This window comes from Camelus bactrianus, chromosome 18, assembly GCF_048773025.1.
Source record: "Camelus bactrianus isolate YW-2024 breed Bactrian camel chromosome 18, ASM4877302v1, whole genome shotgun sequence".
NCBI lineage: Eukaryota > Metazoa > Chordata > Mammalia > Artiodactyla > Camelidae > Camelus > Camelus bactrianus.
In genome coordinates, this window is record NC_133556.1 from 14,353,245 (window position 1) to 14,374,887 (window position 21,643).

Consider the following 21,643-nt stretch of genomic DNA (forward strand, 5'->3'; position numbering starts at 1 on the left):
ACCCTTCCCAGGCTCACTCCAGCGCTGCCAGCTGGCTCTGAGGCGGGAATTCCTGAGCACTGAATGAGTTGCAGTGCCTTCAGCTGCAGTGGAAGCCGCCCAGAAGAGAGGAAAAAAAAAAAATGAGAACCAGCTGCAGGGGCCCTTTAAATGCCCAGGCCCCACCCCCGAGTCTGCCCTGCCCTGCCGGGAAGTGATCCCTAGGGCCCGGTGAAGGCGTTCCCGATCTGAGGAGTCTGTTGCAGCCAGCCACACTTCTGGATGTGAGTACTTCGTACTGACCCCAAAGCCCCAAACCAGTTATGGGGCCTTGTGTCCCTCAAGGCCTTCTCTAGCTCTGTCCTGCCTTCAGGGCTGGCTTCGGCTGGGGCAGTTGGTCTCTGAACCAAAGTGGGGAGAAGATGGGTGGAGGCTTAGCCTTGGGAGGTTTTGCTTTCCTCCTTGCAGTTTTCTCTGGCTTCTGAAATAAAAGGAGATCAACTAGTCACCTTGCTAACACCCCCACCCCCCAAATCTTAGGCCTCTCTGACTTCCAGCTCCCACATCATCAGCAGGGGCAGAGGGAACTTAAGGGGTCCATTCAGACTCCCTCCTGGAGTGAGGTTGGTCCCTGCTATACTCATCCTTTCGCCCCCACCCCATCCACCACCCTGGAGCTCTGGCCTGTCTCCTTGAGCTCTTAGAATGGGATTTGTCCCCGTTGAGATTCCTCAACTCTACCAAACGCCCCCTACTCGAGGCTAGGCCAACTGTGGGCCTTGCAGATCATTTGAGAAGTCATTGGCAGAGTGACATTAAAGGAGGGCTTGATTTCCAGAAGGCATGGAGTTTGGTGAACAAGGTTTGTTTGTTTTTTTTTCTCTCTCTCCCCCGGGACAGACTGGGAAGTAAAAACAGGAAGTTCTTTTGGACGCTCCAGCCTGTGATTCTGGGGATTTAGAAGCATAGAGGGGTGGTGGGTGATAGCTGAGGCAGGTACACCCGGTGTTCTCTGCACCTTGTCTGGGTGGGGCCCCTAGATTTTATGGGGGAAAGGCACGAGGGGTGCCAACTGACTCCTGGAACCTCCTGCCTATTTCCTCCTTTGGCACACAGTACACCCAGCCTGCCCGCAGGTGAGGCTTTCTGGGCAGGGCAGCTCTCTGAAGCCATGGGCAGGTAGGGCAGCCACCTTGAACAGCTGGCCCAGGGAAAGGCAGATAGCTCCAAGGTAACTCTAGCCTTCTTGCTGGATGCTGCCACCCAGGTTGTAGGAAATGCTCACTTTGAACTGCTGCTAGCACTGTCTCCTGGAGAGCACGCTCACCTTTGAACTGCTGCTGGCACTATCTCCTGGAGAGCACCCGGCCTCACCCAAGTCCCTAAGTCTTTGTTCTAGTTCAGAATCTTATTGACTCTTCTACCCGAGAAGCCACACTACTTCCTGGTTTGGAGCTGCATTCACAGTACCTGGGGTGGAATTCTGGCTCTGTCCTTTGATCATTGTGTGAGCCTGAGCAAATTCCTTAACTTCTAGGTTCTTGTTAGGATTAAATGAGTTAAATGAAAGCATTTAACACAATGCCTGGCACAGATTTAAGTTCTTAAGTGAGAACTGGTTTTTTTTTTTGGAGGGGGGGGACACTTGCCAAAGATATACTAGAGTCTCTCTCCTAGAAACCTTATCCCAGGGGGCCTGGGGTGAGACCTCAGAATCAACACTCCAGCTGAGCCCTATGATTGGAAAGGATTAGAAAACACTGACCTGAATCAGGAGTTCTGAAGCCTGGTTCCTAGGTCACTTCTAGTCAACCCTCGCCTTCAATGACTGGCATTAATTGGCAGCATCTGGGAGGTAGGATGGAAACAGGACGAGAAGCATCCTGAACTGGCAGAGCTGTTCCATTCCCAGAATGAGTTGCTGCTCCCGCAAAGTGGTCCAGTTGAATTTGAGCACAGATAAGATTTTCCTAGGAAGAAAAGTTCCTCAAACTTTGCTGCTAAAAGAAGTGACTTACGGAAGGAGGGTATAACTCAGTGGCAGAGCGTGTGCTTAGCATGCATGACGTCCTGGGCTCATCCAAGTACCTTCATTAAAAAATAAATAAGCCTAATTAACCCCCCCCCATAAATAAAAAGAAACTGCCATTAAAAAGGAAGTGACTTTGGGACAGGTTCTCAAGAGTTTCCATGGTCATCCCCTAAAGCAGGAAATAATTTCCCTAATTTGGGAAGCTGCCTGGTGAACATAGCCTCTTCCTAGCCCCTGACTAATGTGACTGTCACATTCTCTAAACAGACTAGAATGTTTAAAATCAGTGAAAGGGAACGGCAAAGATGAGTTCCTGTTTGTGCTGAAATTTCCTGTGCACTTTCTAAACCTAAGCTTGATAGAGGTGGTGGTGGCAAGGCTGGCCCCGCGACCTTGCCTCCAACTTCGGGCCTGCCTGGACCCAGGGCCCAAGGCTTGGGACAAGGGACTTGTGTTGGTTAGGGGTCTACCTGGACATGGGGCTGAGGGTCTGGAGAATACATGACGCTCTCTGCTTTTGAGGAACAGTCTGCAATCTGAGGTCATCTTTGGTCTTCCTCCTCCTAGCCACCTTTCGTTGAGCTCATACTGAGCATTAGACATTTTCCAGTCTCTAACCCCTTTAACTCCAGGGAGGAGTCACTTTTATTTCCAATTCATGGTCTAGTAGGAAAGTAAGACGCAGGCTTAGCAAGTGGCCTAAGAGTGTGTCAGGAGTGATGGAACTCAGTCCTTGCTATATATTAGAGTCAGTGGAAGAGTTTTAAATATAGCAATGCTTGGACCCCACCCCAGAGCAATTAAATCAATCCCCAGAGATGGGTGGTATTAAAAGATCTCCAGGTGGTTCTAATGTGTAGTCCAGGTTGAGAGTGGCTGTTTTAGACCAGAGCTGCTCATACTTTAATGTATGCCCAAATCACTGGGGAATCTAGTTAAAGTGCTGATGCAGCAGCTCGGCAGCGGAGGGGGGGTCGGGGGGGGACACCCAAGATTGTGCATTAACAAGCTTCCAGGTGACGCCAATGCTGCTGTTCACGGTGGACACAGCATGGCTGGTCACTTAGGTGTCTGCTCTTTAAGATCCGCTGTGTCAGCTGCTCACAATTGACCCTGAAAATCTGATGTGTAGTGACTTATGACTCATTTATTAAATTTTGCATGTTTACTTTTGAGCCAAGACAGGTCAAGAGTAGTTGCCTCTTAATTAGAGGATGAACCCAGCTTCTGCTTCTCACAGGCTGTTTTGTTCTCTGCTCATCCAACTGTTACCCCTTCCTTCTTTGAGGGGTGCAGTGGGGGAGCCACTGGTCTCTAAGACTTTGCATGAAAATTGACTGGGTCATGCAAGAGCCTCATGACACTTGAGGGTCAGTGTCATCAGCAAGGCTGGACACGTACCCAGAGAGCAGACTAGGGGGCCGGTCTTGGAAGCAGACACTCAAGGGAGGTCCCGGTGGATTTAGGGAGTTGGTGTTAAACTCAGGGCTGGGCAGGACCTTCTGAAAGTCAACATAATCCTTAACCATTGTCTTTTGAGGGCCTTATATTGGAAGTAAAATGCTGTAACTGTACATGTCATCTGGTAAACCACAAAAGTCTAAGTCAGACTTGTCACAAACATGCTGCCTGACGTCAGGTGGTTTCCCTGGATCCCCTGAGAGGCCCTCTACTGAGGCTTTACTTTGGGGATGACGGGAGTGAGATGGCAAAGCCTGTTCTCAGGTGAACTTAGCAGGTTGTCTAAATAGAAGGCACAGCTTTGGGGCTGGGTGGGCGGGTGGTCAGGGAAGTGAGACTGGGTCCTGGTACTGAAACAAGGATGATGGGCAAGGGCCTGGCCTCGGAACAGGGCAGGAGCCCAGCCTGATCATCTTTAAGGATGACTCTCAGCTGAGTCACTGAGCCGGGCGAGGTTCTCGGCCCCCCTGACTGGGCCCAGCTTGGGTGACAGATGGTGGAGAGGCCTCAGCTGCAGGGGGTGAGGGATGGTCCAAAGGAGCCATTGGAGGCTGTTCCCAGAGCCTACTTTTCTTCCTCACATGGCCTTCCAAAGTTCAAACCTTCCCTGTGGGGCCTCACAGAGCCCAGTCCACACTTCCGCCTGCAGCCCTAGCCTTTCCTCTTCCCCCATCTGGCTTCCTGGCCAAGCTTCCACCCTGCAGAGAACCAGGAAGAGGCTTCACTTGGCTGTTGGATGCCCTTTTGCTACCCTAGCCCCACAGCTGGGGCGACACAAGACCTGCCACCTTCCTGACCAGTAAACAAGGGAAGATTACGGCCAAGATGCCAGTTGGGATAGGGAGCCTCTGGTCCTAGGTCACATCCCCTAAGTAGGTGGAGGAGATGGGCCTCAGCTGTAAGCCACACAGTGCTTCTAAGAGCCAGGCTCTGTTCCAAGTGCTTAATGATTAACTCCGTCCTCATAGCTTGGGTTGATGCCTTATCCATTCCATTTATAGGCCAGGAAACGGGTATAGGGAAGGCAAGAGACTTGTCTAAGATCACCCATCCAGTAAGGGTTAGAACCAAGATCCAGGCAGACATAGCCCTCGGGGGCTCTTACGGGGCCCTGTCCCAGGGAGCAGAAGCACAGCTGAGCAGGATGGGCAGTAGAGGGGAAGGAAAGCGAAGGTCCAGGTAAGAGTGGGGAGAACAGAAAGCAGAAAGCCAGCACCTGTATTATCAAACACTACCTGAAATCAACAGGAGAGGGAGCTCTGATGTTAGAGAAGTTAAGGGAAATTAACTTCACAAACAGGCAACAGAAAAGTATCAAGGTCAAATCCCATACAAAGTTGCAATGGAAAGAATAAGGAGCAGAGTAACCTCCCTCTGATGTGGAAAGTGTACCAAGAAGACAGATCAAAACTGTAACCTCTTTCAAAATGAGATAAGGCATTGGGAAACAATACAAGGCAGGAAAGCAGCAAATCAGAACTGTAAGTAAGCCCCGGCAGTCTGGCTGACCCATGCCCCTGACCAGTGCACCACGCTGCCACTGGAAGAGACAGGACCAGGCATTCCATCGGGGTTCTTGTCCTGATGGTACCACTAACTTGCTGTGTGGCCTTGCATGACTCGTCCCTATCTGGTACTCAGCTACTTAGAGCTACACTGTCTACTATGGGATCAACCAGCCACATCTATTTAAATTGAAATTTAAAATTTAGTTCCTCAGTCACACTAGCCACATTTCATGAGTTTAGTAACATGTGGTCAGTCCAAAGACAGCACAGATTAGGAATATTTTCCTCATTAGAGAAAGTTCTGTCAGATGATGCTGACTTGGCAGGTTTTGAACAGGAGCCACACGGTGATGTGAGTGCATCGATCCAGATGTAAGACAACAGGGAGTGGTGGGGACTGTGGTAAGCAGGAAAGCTTGTGTCCCACCCAAAGGGCTCAGCTGTTACTTGGATATAGCCAGTTTGCCATGTGAGAATATAGGGCCTGGCTCCCCATTCTTCAAGAAAAGCAAGAATTGAGAGTTCATGAAAACTCACAATTCCTGAACAAAAATGTTTACAGATTGTGTGGATCAAATAAAACTCTTGGACTTCATCTTGCTTCTGTAATTTTGTGGCTCCTGCCTCTTTTTCCTGTGCCAAGCCACTCCCCCTTCCTCCTCCTCACTTCCTATTTCTCACCCAGATTAGAAGCTGGATGAATGGTGGAGTAGTTGAGGTACCGCTCCCTTCTAGTGGTGGCTTCAAAAATGCAGAAGGCAAGGTTCTGAGTTGCCTAATAAACTTGGTTCCCTTGATGTGACTCCAGGGGACATGTCCAAAGTCAAAGGCATGTTGGAGGCAGGGATGGGGTTTAGGTGTGACATTCCTGAACAGGCCAAGCACTGGATGTAACCACCCAGGATTCAGAAGCAGGTAGAATGAGAATACTCATTTACTGCTTCTCCCTTTCCCACCCACCCCTATCCATGACAGCAGGGAGTCATGGGTGGCAACAGACCAGAGAGAACTGGGAAGGAAAGGACTAGAATACTTTGTGGTGTTTCTAATCCAGTTGATTCTATGGGAGTATCAGTTCCATCAGGGATGCCTTCTTGGGAGGTGGCCCCTGTTTGACCAGTTCATCCCAGGATGGCTTAAATCTTAAGGAGGGAGAGGTGCAAGCAAAGATCATGCAAATATTCTTGAGCTGTGAGCTAATGTTTGAATACAGCTGGGGCCCTCAGGATCCCCTGAAATAAAGGAGCCTGCCCCTGGAGAAGCCCAGGAGCTACTCAGAGCCATTGCTCCCCGCCGTGCTGGTGAAGACCACAGCACCACCGGAGACTGACCACCTCTGCCAACTCGGCTCACTTCGCCCTCCTACACTGTGGGTGTTGGAGATTGGGAAAGTTTTGCTCTAAAGCCCCTTCCAGTACTGCGGGAAACTTGGGGGAGGTAAATCGTGGCAGTGAGGAAAAGGAACCGGCAGAGAACCCTGGGCTTCTGTGGTCAGCTGTACCAAGCATCTCTTGGCAGGGTTGAGGTCTGGATGGGTAGTGTTGCCCTGGGTGGGAAGAAAGGAAGAGGTGGGTGTGGGAACAGCGAAAAGATGGAAGAATCTGAGCTGGAGGAGGAAGGATCCATTCCCCCCTCCCCAGCCAGTCTTCATGCCGGCCTCATCCCAAGCCCCTGTATCCATCTTTTATTTTCTCCCCGCATGTCTGTCACACTCTGTGCTGCCCTGAGTTCAGGAATCACCATGGCAACTGAGGAGTCCATCATCCGTATCCCGCCATACCACTACATCCATGTGCTGGACCAGAACAGCAACGTGTCCCGTGTGGAGGTCGGGCCAAAGACTTACATCCGGCAGGACAATGAGAGGTTGGTGTTGGGGCAGGGCTGTGGGGGCATCTGGGGCCAAGGAGGGCCTGGTAGTCCGACTGGCATGATCGTCCATCTCCCCCTTCTGTTCCCCACCAGGACTGGCCCTGGCTTGAGTGACAGGGAGCTTTCTCTCCCATCTTCTACCTCCTTCAGGAGTAGGAACAGGGGTCCCTTGGGTCCTCACACAGCTTCTCACCCTCCAACAGGATCCTGTTTGCCCCCTTGCGCATGGTGACTATCCCTCCACGGCACTACTGCACGGTGGCCAACCCGGTGTCCCGGGATGCCCAGGGCTCAGTGCTATTCGACATCACGGGGCAAGTACGGCTCCGCCACGCTGACCTAGAGATCCGGCTGGCCCAGGACCCCTTCCCCCTGTACCCAGGGGAGGTGCTGGAAAAGGTACCTGGCTTTGCCCGCACCCCCGCCCCCCGTACCCACTCTACCTGCCCTGCCCTGTCACCTTGTCCCCAGGTTTGGTGCTGCTTTCTGGAGGGAGAACAAACTGGGCCCATGGGAGGGGGTGGGGGTGACATTTGCTGGTTTTCACCAGGGGCAGAATTGACTCGATACCCCTCCACTCACCTTCCCCAAACACCCCCTTCCTCCTCACATGCCCACAACAGACTTGCACCTCCTTTGAGAGCTGTCAGCCCATCTCACCATCTAATCTTCCAGGCTCCAGAGCCTGCCGGAAGCCCCCCTGCCAGTCTGGCACCAAACAACTTGTGCCGAGAGTAGGCATTTCATTCCCTCGAACAGTGCCAGACGTTAGTAGGCAGTGACAGCAATACTGGACCAGACAAGGTCCAGGCTCGGACGCCTGTGGTTGTCCCGCGGAAAGCCGTCGCAGACCTGCACTGCCTACTAGGCCCTCTTCCATGTTGCCCTCAGGCCCTGGGCCTGCGTAAGATGGCATTGTGCCTTCATTTCCGTAACATTTCTTCTTCCTTCACCTCCTTGCTGTTCTAGTCTGTTTCACTCTGCGTTCCCCTACTAAGCAGTGCTTCTTGATCCTGGGAGTATAATATCCTCTGGAGGCTGGAAGATTAGGTGGGGAGATGGTCTGACAACTCTCAACCCAAACCCGGGGAGCTCTGAGGCATTCCCTTGCACTTAGATGCAGACACTTTGGGGAAAATATGTGTAGAGATGTTCAGTGATGAAGATGACTAGCATGATAACTCTGAAGTTTAGGGGAATTCTTCGTATTATTCTTGTGTTTTGTTGTGTCTCAAACTGTCAAAAATTTTATAATCTCCCATATCCAAGTTCTACCTGAGTCAAACTAAATCCCCCTCTGGGGGAGAGCTGAGCAGTGGTGGGTGGTCGAGTACCAGCACTTAGGAGCTCCCTAGGGGGAGGGAGAGCATTCCTCGTTTCTGCCTCTTTAACCAATGCTTCCCTGGCAGCCCCAGCCCACAGCAGCTCGTTCTCAGACCCCACGGGTGCCAGGACAGCAGGGCCTCCGCTTCCTCAGAGCCAGATGCCACCGAGATGACCCCTTTTCTCTCCAGAGTCAGCTCTTGCCCTCCCTCAAGGCCCTTGCCTCTACCCGCATTACTTCCTTTCCTATCACTGAGGTGGCACCTTCTCGAGCCTCCCTTCTCCACCCTCCTGAGAGTCTCACCAATGTCCTTGTGATGACCTCATCAACATCTCGGCCTTCTTCACCTCAGCTCTGACCCTCGCCTCTTCCATTTTGCTTCAACCTCACCCAGTGCCGTGTTTACTCTGGACTTGGTTGGTTAGACTTGGTTGGTTATTCCCCTACCTGAAGTTAAACCCCGGCTCCTCCTCCACGTCAGTGTCCCCTTCTTAGCCGGCCTCTGTTCTCATGTTCTCTCAGTGTCCCTTTCCTAGCCAGCCATCTTCTGTCCTATCTCTCAGATTCTCTGCCTGGCCTCTCCTTGCTGCCACTGAACCTTTCCTTTTAACACACACTCTCTGTGCGCCGGACCTGCGCCCAAACTCAGTCCTGGATCAGTGCTACCCCCACCTGCCCTCTCCATCCTGATACCCCGGAGGGGTTTAGTAGCCACGTGGGCAGATCCACCACAACAGTATTCTAAGTAGCTAATGGGTTATGTGGTTCATTCCATCCCAAGCCCTGCTCATTAGTTCTTCCTTCTCAACCAGCTTTCTCTCCTTTGTGCCCCTGTAGGCCTCTGAATATTTATCATTCTCCACTCTTCTCCTATTTTGTGCCCTCTCACTCTCAAACGACTTGATCACTTACATAGAAATGGAGGCCATCTGGGAGGGTCTGGGTGTTTGTCCCCTTCCCTTATCTCCTTCCTACCTATTGGAGCCTCTAGGAGGTTCCCCTCCATTGGTAGATTCAGGAAGATGCATCCTTCTATCTCTTGGGATCTTGTCCCCACCTAGAGCGTCTCTTTCCTGTCAACTTCTCCACTACTGATGCCTTTCTCTTGGCCAGTAAGTGTGTTCTGCCTCTTCCGTCTTCTAGCCTTAAAGGCTTACTATAGTGCAAGCTTTTCATTCTAAAGAATCATAAGGTGGTCAAGTCCTCTCTGACTCCCACACCAGTATCTGCTCTCCCTCCCCAGAGGCATCTACTATCAGCCACTCAGGGTATTACTTCTAGATATGTCTATGCATTCACAAAAGTATGTAGCAAGAAAAAAATGTTGGTTATAACTTACTTGTATAAGGGCTAGTACATCGCCACTTGTCAGTATTTTGAATGAACTTCTCCATCTTGGTATGTAAGTCATCTCTTGTTTAATTGTTGTATGTAATTCCATATGATGGATAGAAGTTCAGCCATTCTCTTACTGGGTATTGTTTAGAATGTTTCCAATTTATAGGAAAAATGGTGCTGTGATGAACATTCTTGTCTGCATGTCCTTGTGCATTCTAGTTTTTATTTTTTGGTTTTTTTTTTTTGAGAGTAGAAACTAAAAAATGCTGGGTCTCAGGATATGCACATTAAATTTGTATGGGCTTGTATGAATAGCCCTATGAATCTAATTTTTGGCTATTTATTGCTTTCTCTTTCTTATTTAGTCTTTGACAACTTGAACTTGGTGTTCTCTGCCCTGTTGCTTCACAAGCCCCTGCATCTGGCCCGTGTCCCCACCTGCACTGAACCCACTTTGGCAAAACGCCAAGACATCCTCACTGCAGGCCCAGTGAACAGTCATTCTGTGTCTTACAGACTCTCAGCCACATCCATTGTTGATCTGCCCTCTTATTAAAACTTAATGTTTTGCTCTGTAGATGTCTTTTTTTCATCTTCTCTCCTGTCCCCTCTGCCTTCAGGTTCTGTCCTGAATATTCTCTGTGCCCTCTTTTTTTGTGGCCGTGACCACTTCATCTACATTAAAGACACCCAACCCTATACCTTAGCTGGCACTCCAGACTATGAGTCCCCTGTCTATAGGAAGCCCCTTCTTGGATGTCCCACAGACACCTTATACTGGACATCCAAACCTAACACTTCCTTTTACCCCCAAATCTGTTCTCCCATATTTCCCGTCTCACTTGGTAATACTACTGGGTACCTTGTCACCCAAGCTGGAACATCGCAGTGGTGGGGAAGAGGGGGGTCATACTGGAAGGAGACAAAGGTGGCAGCCAGGAGACAAATTAGGAAGATATTTCCATCATCCAGGCAAGAGGTATTGGTGGCTTAGATGAGGACAATGGCAAAGATAAAGACAGACTTGATGTACATTGTGCAGTAGATGTGAGAAATGAAAACCATAGTGGACTACATGCTCTCCCCAGGATGCTCACCTTTTCTCCCTCTTCAACACCTTTACATCAAAAGCCAGCTCTTCCTTTGAGCCCCAGTTCAAATGCCACTCTCTGAGGGCCTTTCCTAACTTCATCTGAACTTCTGCAGTCTCCCTCCCTTGACACCGTCCGCAGTCTGCTCGGAGGGTGTGGTCTATTTGTGTCTTATCACCTGCTGGAACTTAAACTCCACGAAGATGGGGGAATGTCCTGCCGCCAACACAACCAGTCATGTGCCATGTGCATAGAAGGGGTACAGGGAGAAGCTTCCCCAGGCAGTAAACCTCCAGCTCTGCCTCTCCCCAGCCCAGAGCGTGGTCAGTGGGTGAAGCAGTTATGTGACTGGGGCCACTCTAGTTAGAATAAAGTATGGCAGGTAGCTTTCACTAGAGGCGGAGGTTCAGACCTTTACTGTTCCTTACTAGTTGTGTGACCTTCATCATGTTCCTTAACCTCCATGAGCCTCTTTCCTTGCTTTCCTGCCTCCCTCAGATCAAAGATCAAGTGAAGTCCTATTTGTAGAAACATTTGTACAAACGTTTAAAAGATTTGGCTACTTGTTGCCAGGTCCCCCTTCCTGATGGAGGGGATATGATGGCTGGTGTATAATGGCTGTCCTATGACCATGAGGCAACCTTGAAAACAAATTCTCACACATAAAGTGTGCCTGTTCCTGCAGTTAATACCTTCCCACCTCCTTATACTTCCTAGAGAGCCCCCGTGCATGCTGGGTCATGAGATACTCACTTATTCAGCTTCCCAGGTACTTCTCCCACCTCTCCCATCAAGCCCTCTACCCAGTTTCCCGGCTGAATTCCTAGTTCAAACCAAGGTTTGAGCACTTCTGCAGAGGAAGTTGTGTCCTTGGCCCATCTGAAGTGGCATCTTCTTGCCCTGTCAACTCCATCTTCACTCTTCAGACCAGATGGCTTTGGGGCCACCCCTACCTTGTACCTTCCACTCAGTCTTATTTTGGGACATGGAGAGATTGATACTGTGGACTCTGACCTTCAAGGTATCAGGTTGGACTCCAGGGGTCACAGTTCTGAATACCCCATGACCCCCACTTCTTTCCCTATTAGGACATCACCCCACTGCAGGTGGTTCTGCCCAACACTGCCCTCCATCTTAAGGCGCTGCTGGATTTTGAGGATAAGAATGGAGACAAGGTGGTGGCAGGAGATGAGTGGCTATTTGAAGGACCTGGTAAGTTTCTTCCATTGAGCCGAGGTCAGGGTCAGACTTCCTGTCTTCCCGTTATAGCCCTGGCATCTCCTGACCTTCAGCTTCCACCTCATCTTCTCTTCCCAGGCACGTATATCCCCCGGAAGGAGGTGGAGGTCATGGAGATCATTCAGGCCACGATCATCAGGCAGAACCAGGCCCTGCGGCTGAGGGCCCGCAAGGAGTGCTGGGACCGGGAGGGCAAGGAGAGAGTGACAGGTGGAGTCCTGAAGGGGTGCTCCCAGGGGTGCGGGGCAGGCCGTGGCATGACTGCTAGGGAAGTGGCGAAGGTTAGGAGCCTGGAGGAAGTGCTTCCCTGGTATCTCTTGAAAGCTGTTGCGGGGCAGCCCCCTGCTGCATCCCCCACCCCTCTTCATGTGACTCTGCCCTGGTCCTGATCCTATGATCTTGGCCACACTGACATGGGTTTTCCTTCCCCTGACGCTTTACCATGAGCCAGGGGTAGTGGCCACATCTGTTTCTAGATCAACAGAGTAAGTGTTCATATACAACCAGCAGCTGCGTTTGACAAGTGTGTTGTATTAAACAAGGTCTTCACAAAGGCCATGCTTACTTTGTGCCAGGTGTGGTTCAGATGCTTTACAGCTGATAGCTTAGTCCTCTAACAACCCTGAGGCACTGCGACTCCGGTTTTCCACATCCATGACTGAGGCCTGGTTTCTTGGCCGAGAAGGGCAAGGATGCTACTTGTCCCCCAGCACTCTTGCTCCTCCAATAGACTAAACAGCATCTCCCACTCTAATGAGGCAGTTCTGCCTGTTTTAGGGAAGGAGAAAAGTCAGTCTTTTTAGCTTAGAGAGGGCTAGCAGGGTATTGGCATAGTAGCAACTCCGGCACTTGGAAGTGCTTTTTAAAATCTTTCTGGGGTAGGATTGGTTTTCCTCTGGCCTCAGGAATGAATACAAGGACTCCTGTCAGGCCCTTGAGCCTGGGGTCAGTGGCATCTCAAAGTGGCCTACGAAGTCCTGCTGGTCCCCTGTTGTCTAGGCAGTGGGCAGAGGCAGCTGGGTAGCAGGCTGGGTAACCTTTGACCCTTGCTCTCTGCCCCCGGCCTAGGAGAAGAATGGCTGGTCCGCTCCGTGGGTGCGTACCTCCCAGCAGTGTTTGAGGAGGTTCTGGACTTGGTGGATGCTGTGATCCTTACAGAAAAGGTTTGTTCCCTGGGGGACCCAGGGGTAGGAGGCTTTCAGTGGCAGAGAGCGTGAAAATAAGAGGTCACCTGAGGAGTATCCTGGGTCACCTGAAAGGGTTTAAAAAGTCCTCCTATGTTGGTAGACATTTGGTGGCCAGAGGGGTTCCTGGATCCCCCAAGGAAGCTGGAGGCGGGTCTGCTCACACACGCCAACATCTTGCTCTGCAGACAGCCCTGCACCTCCGGGCTCGGCAGAACTTCCGAGACTTGAGAGGAGTGTCCCGCCGCACTGGGGAGGAATGGCTGGTGACTGTGCAGGACACGGAGGCCCACGTGCCAGATGTCTACGAGGAGGTGCTAGGGGTCGTGTCCATCACCACCCTGGGCCCCCATAACTACTGTGTGATTCTTGATCCGGTTGGACTGGATGGCAAGAATCAGCTGGGCCAGAAGCGTGTGGTCAAGGTAAGTGCCTCCACCTCCCCCAGAAGAGAATGCCCTTGGGCCTCTGTCCCTTCCCTCCTCCCACCCCGGCTGCATGGTCTAGAAACACAGAAGCTCTCTTTGGCTCCCTCTGCATACACTTAGTTCTCTGTCTCTTGAGACACCTCTCTTTGATCTTTCTGGAAATCCCCGACCTCAAGTTACACACAGCCTCTCCTGGGAGCGCCTCCCTGGCCATGCACTGTGCCCGCAGACCCAGAAGCTCTCTCTCATATTTCACAACCCTTTGTTCTGGAAACGTCATCCTGTGTAAAACAAATTTCTTGGTTTCCCCTTTTTGCCACCCCATACCTCATCCCTCTCTGAATGATACATGGGACTACCAGGGGTTGGCAGACCCTTCCTGTGAAAGGACCAGAGCACCGATATTTTAGGCTTCGTGAGCTGTCTGGTTTCTGTTGCAACTACTCAACTCTGCTGTTGTACTGTGAAAGCAGTGGAGATGGCTTGTAAACGAACCAGTGCCGCTGTGTTCTTGACACATTTTATTTACAAAAACAGGAGGTGGAAAAAGTAAAAACAACCAAGATGTCTATTAATTGATGAATAGATTAGAAATATGGTATCTCCAGACAATGGAATATCAATTAAAAGAATAAAAGTAATCCTTCTGGGTTTAAGGGCACTTATGTTCTTAAAATAACTCAAAAATGTTAAAAAAAAAAAATGAAGCTCTGATACATGCTACCATATGGATAAAGTTGAAAGCATTCTACTAGGCAATAGAAGCCAGACATAAAAGACCACTTACTGTATGATCCTATTTGTATGAGATGTCCAGAATTGGTAAATCCATAGAGACAGAAAATAGATTCGTGTTGGCGTGGGGTAGGGTTGGGCAGTAACTGCTGCTGGGTATAGGGTTTCTTTTTAAGGTAATAATGTTCTGGAATTAGGGAATAGTGATATTGGGCAACTCTGGATATTCCAAAGCCACAGAATTGTGTTCTTTAAATAGGTGTATTTTATAACATGTGGGTTATATCTCAAATACATATGTATTTTAAAATAGGCACCAGGCCAGATTTGGTCCAAAGATTATATTACCAATTCTGGACTACACCATCCCAAGAGAACAAAACGGGGGAGAAATAAAGCAATAATAGCTTACTTCTTAACTGTTGAGCTGTGGTGAGCTTGTCAGTTTGCAGATCTTGCCAGTTTACAGAATTTTTCAAGGGCAGGTTTGACCAGATGTATAGGCATTTGTAGAGAGCCTCACAGTCCAGATAATAATTTAAGGTATGATGTGGGGGTGGGGAGAGTGCTTTTGGGGGCTCCTGTCCTCAACACAAGCCCATGGTCACATGGGGCCGAGGGAGGTACCGTGTGAGGCACCACAGCCCTGAGTGACAACTGCTCCTGACTCCACTTCTCCCCACTAGGGAGAGAAGTCTTTTTTCCTCCAGCCAGGAGAGAAGCTGGAACGAGGCATCCAGAATGTATACGTGCTGTCGGAGCAGCAGGGGCTGCTGCTCAGGGCCCTGCAGCCCCTGGAGGAGGGGGAAGATGAGGATAAGGTCTCCCACCAGGCCGGGGACCGCTGGCTCATCCGCGGACCCCTGGAGTATGTGCCATCTGCCAAGGTGGAGGTGGTGGAAGAGCGTCAGGCCATCCCTCTGGATGAGAACGAGGGCATCTATGTGCAGGATGTCAAGACCGGAAGGGTAACAGCTGAGGGAGGGGCACGTTGCTGCCATGTGGCCATGGTGGTCTGGGCAAGTGAGTGATGCTGATGGGGAGATGTGTGGTGGAGATGACAGAAGGGACTTCAGCAGCATTGCTAGCAGCATCCAGGCCCACTGGCTATGAAATGAGGGCATTCTGCAAAGTGTTTGCCTTCCCTTTGTCTTAAATATCTAATTTCAAATGTTAGAATTCTCAAGCAAGATGAACCAGGTTTTAGGATGGGGACTCGGTCCTCAACACAGATCTGGCCTCTGGCATAAAGGTCTGACTGGGGTGTGGCCTAGGGACAGTGAGACCCCACCTCCCTCCATTCCCTTATCCTGATGGGAGTCCCTCCTCTTTGTCCCTCACCCAAAACCTGGATCTTGGTTCGACCTAGGACCACATCTCCAACCTCTTTTAAGGATCCAACCTGGAAGTTAGAGCTCAGAATCCTAGGAAATGTTAGTGTGTTACCTAGTTCTAGGATTGCATCTATCCCTGGGATGCCCTCCAAGCTGCCCCATGAAGGAAAAACTCTTGAAGAAATAGTTTCGGGAACTTAACCATATGCCAAATTCTTGGCACTAGACATGTGAGGTGTAATTTCATTCCTCAACCTTGTGAGGGCGCCACTATTGGGTCCCTTTTGCAGATGAGCTGAAGCACATGGGTGAAATAGCTGCCCAAGGTGATCAAGCTCACAGATGGTGAACTTGAACACAGCCTTGGTCCAGAGACCATGTTGAACTGTGATGCTGTACTACTTCCTGGGCCAGTTCTGCTTTAGGGCTGCTGAGTGGGTCTTTTTCCCTTTTTCCTTTGCCGGTGACATCCCTCCTCATCTTCCTCTCTTGAGGTGCGTGCTGTGATTGGAAGCACCTACATGCTGACCCAAGATGAAGTCTTGTGGGAGAAGGAGCTGCCTCCGGGGGTGGAAGAGCTGCTGAACAAGGGGCAGGACCCTCTGGCTGACAGGGGTCAGAAGGAGATGGCCAAGACCCTTCAGCCCTCCGCTCCCCGGAATAAGACCCGTGTGGTCAGCTACCGAGTCCCTCACAACGCTGCCGTGCAGGTGTACGACTACCGGGCAAAGAAAGCTCGGTGAGTAGCGGCCAGGGGGGTGCTGCGGCTGCGGTGGGAGGGGCTCTCCGTGCCTCTGACTCCCCGCTCCCTCTGCAGTGTGGTCTTCGGGCCAGAGCTGGTGTCACTGGGTCCCGAGGAGCAGTTCACGGTGTTGTCCCTCTCCGCTGGGCGACCCAAGCGTCCCCATGCCCGCCGCGCACTCTGCCTGCTGCTGGGACCTGACTTCTTCACCGATGTCATCACCATCGAAACCGCGGACCACGCCAGGCTCCAGCTGCAGCTTGCCTACAACTGGTGAGGGGCAGGGGGGTGGAGGAGGGTGAGGGCTCCTGCTGGTGCTGCCCCAGGGAAACCCTGAAGAGGAGAAATACCACTCCAAGTGCTGGGCTCACAATCAGGGGCAGAATGCCTGGCCCCATGCCATGGTCAAGGGGAAACCAGGAAACCCAGAAGTTCATGCAAATCCAGTCTGATGCCGGAGGGGAATGACGGGAGATTTGGGCTCACCTGGGAGCAGGATTTGGGCGTGAGGCATGATAGAACACTCCTCACCTGAACTCCCAGTGTGTTTTCAGCCAAATATGTAATAATGAGGTTTTAAAGGTCAATCAGACCCAACTGGTGGCAGTGGACGGGTGGCCAAGAGCACGTGCTCTCAGGCTGACGGGTCTGCATCCAAGCCCTGCCGCGTGCTAGCCGTGGGCCTGGGCAAGTACTCGGTGCTTTCCTCGGTTTCCCAGTCTGTAAAATGGCGATGACGACATAACCATCAGCTTCAGGGGGCCCTTGAAAGGATGCGGTGAGAATTAGAACAGTGACCTGTACTGTAGTTAGAGCTCAAATGGCAGCAATTAGAGTTAGGGGAGAGAAGTCAGATGCAGAAGCAATGCTTGACAGCTCCGAAGCATGTGTTCCTCACCTGGTGGCTGAGTGGCCAGGACCATGACAAAGGCAGCTGGGGCGCTGACATCTTTAGGGGTACTGCAGCATGATTCCTGAGGGCACAGACCCTGGAGGCACACTGCCTGGGTCCAGCTTTCTGGCTTGGCACCTGTTGTGTGACTTCAGGCCTCTCAGTTAACCTTGCTGAACCTCTATTTCCTGATCTGTAAAATGGGGATAATGCTCATTCTCACCTCATGGGGTGGCTGTGCGAATTAAATGGGAACATGTAAGTTTCTCAGGACTTCACCTGAGATAGCAGACACCAATCAGCATTCTCTGTCGTAAGACCCTGCCCAACCACGGAGGGTGGGTTTTAGTGTCCTTTTTGAAGATGAGTTGTCTTTGCTCCCAGGCATTTTGAGCTGAGTGACCGGAATGACCCCCAAGAGGCGGCCAAGCTCTTCTCAGTGCCCGACTTCGTGGGTGATGCCTGCAAGGCCATTGCATCCCAGGTGCGGGGGGCTGTAGCCTCTGTCACTTTTGATGACTTCCATAAGAACTCAGCCCGCATCATTCGCACTGCCGTCTTTGGCTTTGAGACCCTGGAAACCAAGGGGTCCGACAGCACGGCCCTGCCCAAGCCCCGGGACCGGGCCGTCTTCCCCCAAAATGGACTGGTGGTCAGCAGTGTGGATGTGCAATCAGTGGAGCCCGTGGACCAGAGGACCCGGGATGCCCTGCAGCGTAGTGTCCAGCTGGCCATTGAGATCACCACCAACTCTCAGGAGGCCACTGCCAAGTGAGTGAGGACTAGGGGCCCAGCCGCCCACATTACCCACTTCAGGCCAGACCAATCCAGGGTCCCCATCTCCAGCCTGCTGCCAGGACCTGGGTAACATGGCATCCCCTGGTGGTCAGCCTGCTGTCATCCTTAACCAGCAGATAACATGGGCCACTTAAAGTGGGAATAGATGCCACCCCTGCTCCTATGACTTCTCACCTTGCTTGTGCTGGAACCCAAACTCATTTCTGTGGCCTTCTGGGCACTTTGGGGTCCAGTGCCATCTCCACCTCGCCTTCCAGCCTCCTCCCCCAGCTCACCACTCCAGGCCCACTAGCTCCTTTCTGCTCCTCAGATACACAGCTGGGTTCCCACCTTAACGCCTTCTACACTGGCTGTTCCCTCTACCCAGAATGTTCTTCCTCTAGAGCACTTCAGGGCGGGCTCCTCCTCTGGCCTCCAAAGATCACCTCCATGGAGAGCCCTTGTCTTTCTTCCCCAACTGAAGCAGCACCCTCTTTGCCCAGTCATGTTATCACTTGTTTTCAAGGAGCTTGTCACTGTCTGAAATCATCCTTGTTCACTTGTCTTTTCCCCATTGGAAGGTAAGTTATGTGAAAGCAGGGGTGTTGGTCATGGCCATGTGCCCCTGTGCCTAGAATCATGCCTGGATCGCCGAGCACACCTTGCTTTCATTTGCATGTTGAGGGCCTCCCATGGGCCTGTGGACCCTGCCCTTGGAGCTCCAATTCAGCTCTGGCCTCATGCCAGCATCTTCCCTGTTCCCCATCTCACCCAGGCATGAGGCTCAGAGACTAGAACAAGAAGCCCGTGGCCGGCTTGAGAGGCAGAAGATCTTAGACCAATCAGAGGCTGAAAAAGCTCGCAGGGAACTCTTGGAGCTGGAGGCTCTGAGGTGGGTGGACTAGAAGAAAAGATGGCAGAGGGTCTTGGAAAAGCAGCTGGTGGGGGGAGCGTGTGTGTGCACATGGGCTGCTACAGTCTAAGTCAAGGGCGGAGGAGGGCAGGGCTGGGCTTCCTCCTGGGCCTGCCTGACTCTGCGCCACCTCCAGCACCGCGGTGGAGAGCACCGGGACCGCCAAGGCGGAGGCCGAGTCCCGCGCAGAGGCGGCACGCATCGAGGGAGAAGGCTCCGTGCTGCAGGCCAAGCTGAAGGCAGAGGCCTTGGCCATTGAGACGGTGAGTGAGGGAGATGCTTATGGAAGGGTGTGGCCCTGGGGTCTGGAAGAGACCCTATAACTGCAGTCCCTGAAGCCCTGTTAGCATACCAAGTACCCAAATTAAAGCTCTGTTCCAGTACTTTGTGGTTTACAAAGTCTTTGCCCTATTTCGTTTCACTTTAAACCTGCTTTGAAGGTAAGGCTGATGATTACACCCATTTTACAGATACCATGCTCAAACACTTGCCAGCTAGGTATTGCATATGTTTTACATACAAGATCTTTTTTAATGCTTGAAATCCCATTAAGGGTAGGAATTATCTCCATCTTACAGATGAGAGAACTGAGGCTTGGATTAAGGGGCTCCCAGGGGTCATTAGCTAAAAAGTGGCATAGGCCAGGTTCAAATCTGACTGGAAGTTTACAGTTCCATCCCCTCCGTCTCAGGTCCCTCAGGCTTGCTGGCTAGGTGACTTGCTGGACACGTTCAGGGGCCACACAATCAAAAGAATGCTGGTTTTTCCCCTTCCAGGAGGCTGAACTGCAGCGAGTAAAGAAAGTGCGAGAGCTAGAGCTGGTCTATGCCCGGGCCCAACTGGAGCTGGAGGTGAGCAAGGCCCAGCAGCTGGCCGAGGTGGAGGTGAAGAAGTTCAGGCAGATGACAGAGGCGCTGGGCCCCAGCACCATCAGGGACCTCGCTGTGGCAGGGCCAGAGATGCAGGTGAGACGGGGAGAGTGTGGGTGGGGTTGTGTGTGTGTCTTGGGACCATACTTGGAATGGAGAAGGCAGAGCTGGGGAGGCAAACACAACCTGTAGAGCGATGTCGGGGACAGAAGGACAAGGGGAGGTGGTGACTGGACTGTGTCCGTATCCCGTGTCCTGACACGTATCATTCAAGCATGGGGTCCTATCAGGCAATGTACTAGACTTGGTGGTGAGCTGGCACTCCTGTGGGGACAGTATACTAGTTGGGACGTCAGTTTGACCAGTGCTTTGGAAGAGTGGTGAAGAGGGGGTTGACGCTTCCAGCCAGCTGGGTGAGAAGGCCCACTCTGAAGAGGGGATGCTTGAGCACTTCGTAAAGTTGACAACTGCTTCCCAGGAGAGGGTCCAAGGGCAAAGAATGAAATTTGGTGCATTTAAGGAACAGAAAGGACTGGATGGCTGCAACCTGGCAGGTGAAGGTGGAGTGGTGAGTTCTAGAGGCAGCTGCAGGCAGGGATGCCACCTTTCAGGCCCTTGAGGCCCAAGAGAGGATGAAATGTTCAGGTTCCCCTTACGTTCCTTGCTTGTCACTGACTAATCCTAAGAGGTTGGCTTGGGCAGCAGCTGCAGGGTCAGACCAGGGTGGGTGGCAGCCCACCCTAGAGAGGTGGCCAAGGGGATGAGAGAAAGGTCTGACTTTTTGCCCACCTCTTGCTCCTTCCAGGTAAAACTGCTCCAGAGCCTGGGCCTGAAATCAACACTCATCACCGATGGCTCCACTCCCATCAACCTCTTTAACACAGCCTTGGGTCTGCTGGGGCTCGGGTCTGAGGCCCAGTCCCCAGACAGGAAGGCGGCCGGGGGTCCCAGCCCCCGAGGGGGCCTACTTACCCAGTCCACTGCTATCCCTCAAGCTCTTGGAGGCAACCAGGTCGTGCCTTAGCTCCGTACTTCACTGACAAATAAAACTGACACTTCTGGGCATTTCCATCTTCTTCTGTTGCCTTAAGTCTGTATCACAAGGGAGCTTAATGAGGGTGGGGGAGATACCCCTAAAATCTTGATAGTTACCACAGGCTACCCTCATCTGTAAAGTGGAGAGTAAACTGAAGCAGGGAAAAGACTAACCCAGAGTCATGCTGATGGGAATGTGGCCCCAAGTCTCACACAGCAGTCAAATGATCCTTTTGGCAGTCAGCTTTCCTAGACACCAGCGGGGTGAGATGATGCCACGGGTGAGAGGATGGAGCCTGTACCCCTCTGGGATGGCTCCTGCGCTGGCAACATCTCTTCTCACTGCCAATATCTCCAGGAGTCCAGCGTGGCCAGGGAGTACTTGAGCCTTAACCCTCTGGCTGTGGGTGTATCCATTCCCAGCTTCCCCACCTCCAGCACGTGGGAGGCTCTTTCTCTTGCGCCACCTGCTGGCCAAACCACACACCTGTGCATGGCACCTGTGCACGTGTCCCTTCTCAGATGGGGGAGTCAGAGCCAGGAGAGGGATACTGGAGCACGTCCCTGGGCTTCGGGTATGGACTCTTCTGAGCATGGGGTGGGGAGCCCTTCTCATGCTCCCCCACAACCATTGAGCTCTTACTCTCTTGGGAGGAGGATCTCAGTACAATCAGTCTGGGTACATAAGTGGAGGCTCCCAGGGGTGCCTGGCCTCTGCTGAGGAAGCCAAAAGATCCTGGGATGGGGAGAGAAGAACTTAGCCTCCCTGATCTTTTCCTTGTCTGTGAAATGGGCCAGCAGTTCCCCTCTTAAGTAGGGTTGATGGCTTTTTTAGGGTCTTATTCTTTTTCCCCTATCGGGGCCTGACCCCATTAGCTTTTATCTCCTTC

The 21,643-nt window shown here is 51.9% G+C and overlaps 1 protein-coding gene across 1 annotated transcript; it reads left to right on the top strand.

Annotated features, from left to right (window-relative positions):
- The first annotated feature begins 36 nt into the window (after nt 1-36).
- MVP (major vault protein) lies at nt 37-20,787 on the top strand. Its single transcript, XM_074346095.1, has 15 exons — nt 37-841; nt 6,714-6,846; nt 7,056-7,251; nt 11,694-11,817; nt 11,923-12,054; nt 12,913-13,007; nt 13,217-13,453; nt 14,878-15,159; nt 16,020-16,264; nt 16,343-16,540; nt 17,544-17,930; nt 18,712-18,828; nt 18,986-19,112; nt 19,626-19,814; nt 20,524-20,787. The coding sequence occupies exons 1-15, from the start codon at nt 823-825 to the stop codon at nt 20,740-20,742; spliced, it is 2,700 nt and encodes an 899-aa protein (XP_074202196.1). The 5' UTR covers nt 37-822; the 3' UTR covers nt 20,743-20,787.
- Nucleotides 20,788-21,643: the final 856 nt, after the last annotated feature.